Genomic DNA, 3600 nt, shown 5'->3' on the forward strand with positions numbered 1-3600 from the left:
CTGAGTGGACTCCCTGCTTAAAAATTACAATTACAATTACATAACACTTTAGCTTCATTCTGCACTTCACACTACCAGCTGTCATAGGCGGCTCTAGGATTTTTGGTGACTGGTTTCTGATCAAGAGCATAGCTATATAGACTTTTGGTGAAGACAAAAAAAAGATAACTGCCTGCTGAGAATAATTAACTGTCCTTCACTAACTATATGATTAAAGTATATACAAATCCTTATTTATGGCTACTGCTCTGAAATACTGTGACTGCTTTATTAAAGTGATTGACTGCTCTATTATAGATCCTGATGTCTTTATCACTGGTCTAGTTCCAAACATTGCACTAAATAGTTGATTGTATTATCACTACTACCCAGTTTTAATGTTCATGCATGCACTCCATTATAAATTAGTGGAAAATAACAAATCTACAACAGCAAAACATTACAACCTAAAACACTAGTCACTACAAAACTACTGAAATACTACTAGTGTGAATTGTTACTAAAACACTACTAGCCTGTGACCCCACTGATCAGCTATTAAAATCTGTCCATTATCCATCATCACTACTCCACAAGGTTTACTAAACCTTTTCTTGCCTTGATAGGTACCTTCAATGGCTGATATAAACTTCCCATCTTCTTCAAACACCAACACACAGTGAGTGGCATTAGAACAGATCAACAAGTGTCCATCTAGTGTATAGTGTATCCCAATTGGACGTAGTACCTTGAAGGGGACACCGGTAAAATTACCAAACACTTTAAGGAATTGTCCTTTTGGAGTGAAAACCTGGACTCTGTTAATGTAATTATCTGTAATGAACAACTGATCTTCACTATTGTTCAGTGTCAGGTCAACAGGTTGATTGAAGGTACCAGGCTCTGTGCCATGTTGTCCAAAACAGTAAGAAAATTGTTCATTTTGAAACATGTGAATTCTGTGATTGTATCTGTCACACACAAACAACAGTTCTGACTGGGACAACTTTAGACCCCAAGGAGACTGGAACTGGCTGTTAGCTGTACCTTTACAGCCAAATTGGGAAATAAATTCTCCATTTAGTTTAAACTTCTGAATACAGTTCAACATACAATCTGCAACATACAAATATCCCTTCTTGCCTACTGCTATTCCAGTGATGTCCTGAAACTTTCCATTTCCACTACTTGCTCCACCAATAACATGAGAGTAATGGAAGTGTTCATCAAATACTACTAACTGATTGGTGGAATTGTCACGAGCTATAAGTTCATTGTTAGGTCCTTTAGCCAACAGATAAGGCCTATCTAACTTCTTATTAGTTGGTCCATATTTGTCAATGATCTTCACCTCCTGCTTCAACTTATTGTAGTCACGAATGTTCATCGACACTTTGATTTCTTCATGGTTCACTTCTAATCCTCTCCAGTAAACTGATAACGAATGATCTTCCTTTCTTTTAGGATTATACCATATATGGTACTGTCCTCTTGACTCTTCTTCAACATGTGTATTCTGTAAAAACTCCCTCTTCTTGTTGCAACGGATTTCTAGATCTTTTGATTGGTTCACTACAGGAGACCCAAAAATGTCTTTCAGTGTAACAGTCACTTTAACTGGATCACTAATTACTACTGGACCACTCACAGTACAATCAGGTAAATGTGGAAGACAAGATGTCACGTCACAAACTGAATCATTAACAAACTCAACTGGGTGATGACAAATAACAATCATGTCACTTGGTTTACACTCTGGATCAAGGCTAAAATGTTCCACTTGTTTCGTTAGTTCATCAACTCTATTCTCAATCCATTTGTTGTATGTTAGTAATTGTCTGGTTCTGTTAACTGTTACTAGTCTCTCAGTGAATTCATCAGAGCTCACTAATTGGCTTTCTAAAAATTTTGCACTTTCTTTTTGTACAGTGAGTGTCTTTTTAAATGAAGTCTTGATGGTGTTCACCTTTCCAACTGTTTCTTCTTCTTGTTGCTTCAACAACTTGTACACTTCACCATATGTAGCTCGTATCTTCTCAATATTTGCTTCACTCTCAATGTCAACTTGTTTCTCACAACGTTCAATTTTCTTTACCCCATTTCTTACTCGTTCTAACAACTGTTTCAGTGGAGCAGTGACTCGTTTTATTTTTTCTCTTTCTACATCTACCACTTTTTCAATGAAATCAAAATCATGATTCTCACGAGGATGATCCTTCAAGGTGCAGTCTCGACATATTAAACTACTACAAGTCTTACAGTACAGGTCTAGTGTTTGTTTGGTGTGGGACTTACAAAATTCTTCCTTTTCTGGTGTGGCTACAGCTTGTTTGGGATTTTGTAGAAATTCACTGATGGGAACTATACTATGCAATTTGAATGCTTTCATCTTTTTGTGTATTTCAGTGCAATCGTGGCACAAAGGATCCTCACACTCCATACACCACGTTATCACGGGTAAGTTTTCCTCGCAATTGCCGCACTTTGTCTCCACTGAAGCCTTTAGTGTCGCCATTTGGTATTTTCCATAAATATCCACTAAACGATTAATCGTAAAATTAGTGGGAATAGATGCTATCCCGTCTTGTGGAAGTGGTGCACGACATAACGGACAACATACAATCACCGCCATTATATTATTAGATTCTATACTCCTCTCTATACATCGCTTACAGAACGTGTGTAAACATGGGATGGTCTTCGGATCAGTAAAAAGATCTCCACAGATGGAACAAGTTATTTCTTCCTCAATCTGTCGCCATTCCTTCTCTACACCACTCGCCATTGTCTAGCTTCACGTGATGAAAATTGCAAGAAAGACTAGGGGTGTGGCTGTACCGCAAAAATAGTAGAAGTCTCTATTTATCCCTAAACTGTGCGCCACAATCGATAATCTGATGAACGAGATCCGCAGTCAGTGTGTGTCGCGAGGAATTTCTCCAGGATGTAATGTCACTTTGACAGTGGACAACTTGAGATGAAGAGAGTAAGGGAGTTAATATACAATCTAGTTGTTGAGTGATGTGTTACCCCTAGTGGTCTCCCCTCCGGCTGGTATACATGGGATTGGACAAGTTGAGTATTGTCGCCATTGGAGCAGCTTCAGTATGAACTAGAAGGAGATGTCCCCAAACAAGGTGAGACCATTTCAGTGTGATCCCAGTCATGCACCATGATGCACATACAGCCGACTACTACAGTAGGGTGGGGGATTTGACAACTTGCTGAGGTAATAGTCCCACTACTGGAGCACTAACATTTACCAGCTGTAACCTGACAACACCAAATCATCATCATTATTATGGAAAGGGAAACAGGTTAGTGTAGTATCTGGGATGTTCTCATTATCAGCTTATTGTGTACTGGGTGTTGATGGGTGGATCACATGACAACTTGTAGCCACATCCTATTTTCCTGAAATTACATTACATGTGCTTACATGGAAAATGATCCAATCCAGTTTCACTAGACAAATCAAGGCTGCAGTTAGTAGAGGCCAAAGTAGCCACTGAAGCAGAGTAGTTATATGGAAACAAAATTCACAGAGCCATATACCTCGATCTGGCCATGGTGATCCCTGTATGAAAATTTGTACGACAAACTGCCTTGACCTTTGATACC

At 38.8% G+C, this 3600-nt stretch overlaps 1 protein-coding gene across 1 annotated transcript; it reads right to left on the minus strand.

Annotated features, from left to right (window-relative positions):
- Positions 1 to 499: 499 nt before the first annotated feature.
- LOC136239942 (E3 ubiquitin-protein ligase TRIM71-like) lies at positions 500 to 2764 on the minus strand. The gene has a single exon (XM_066030685.1). The coding sequence runs from the start codon at positions 2762 to 2764 to the stop codon at positions 500 to 502; it is 2265 nt and encodes a 754-aa protein (XP_065886757.1).
- Between the last annotated feature and the right edge of the window lie 836 nt (positions 2765 to 3600).

This window comes from Dysidea avara, chromosome 12 (genome assembly GCF_963678975.1).
Source record: "Dysidea avara chromosome 12, odDysAvar1.4, whole genome shotgun sequence".
NCBI lineage: Eukaryota > Metazoa > Porifera > Demospongiae > Dictyoceratida > Dysideidae > Dysidea > Dysidea avara.

Excerpts from the sequence above, each read along its gene's own strand:
- LOC136239942 (XM_066030685.1), bottom strand. The coding sequence starts at position 2,764 with ATGGCGAGTGGTGTAGAGAAGGAATGGCGACAGATTGAGGAAGAAATA.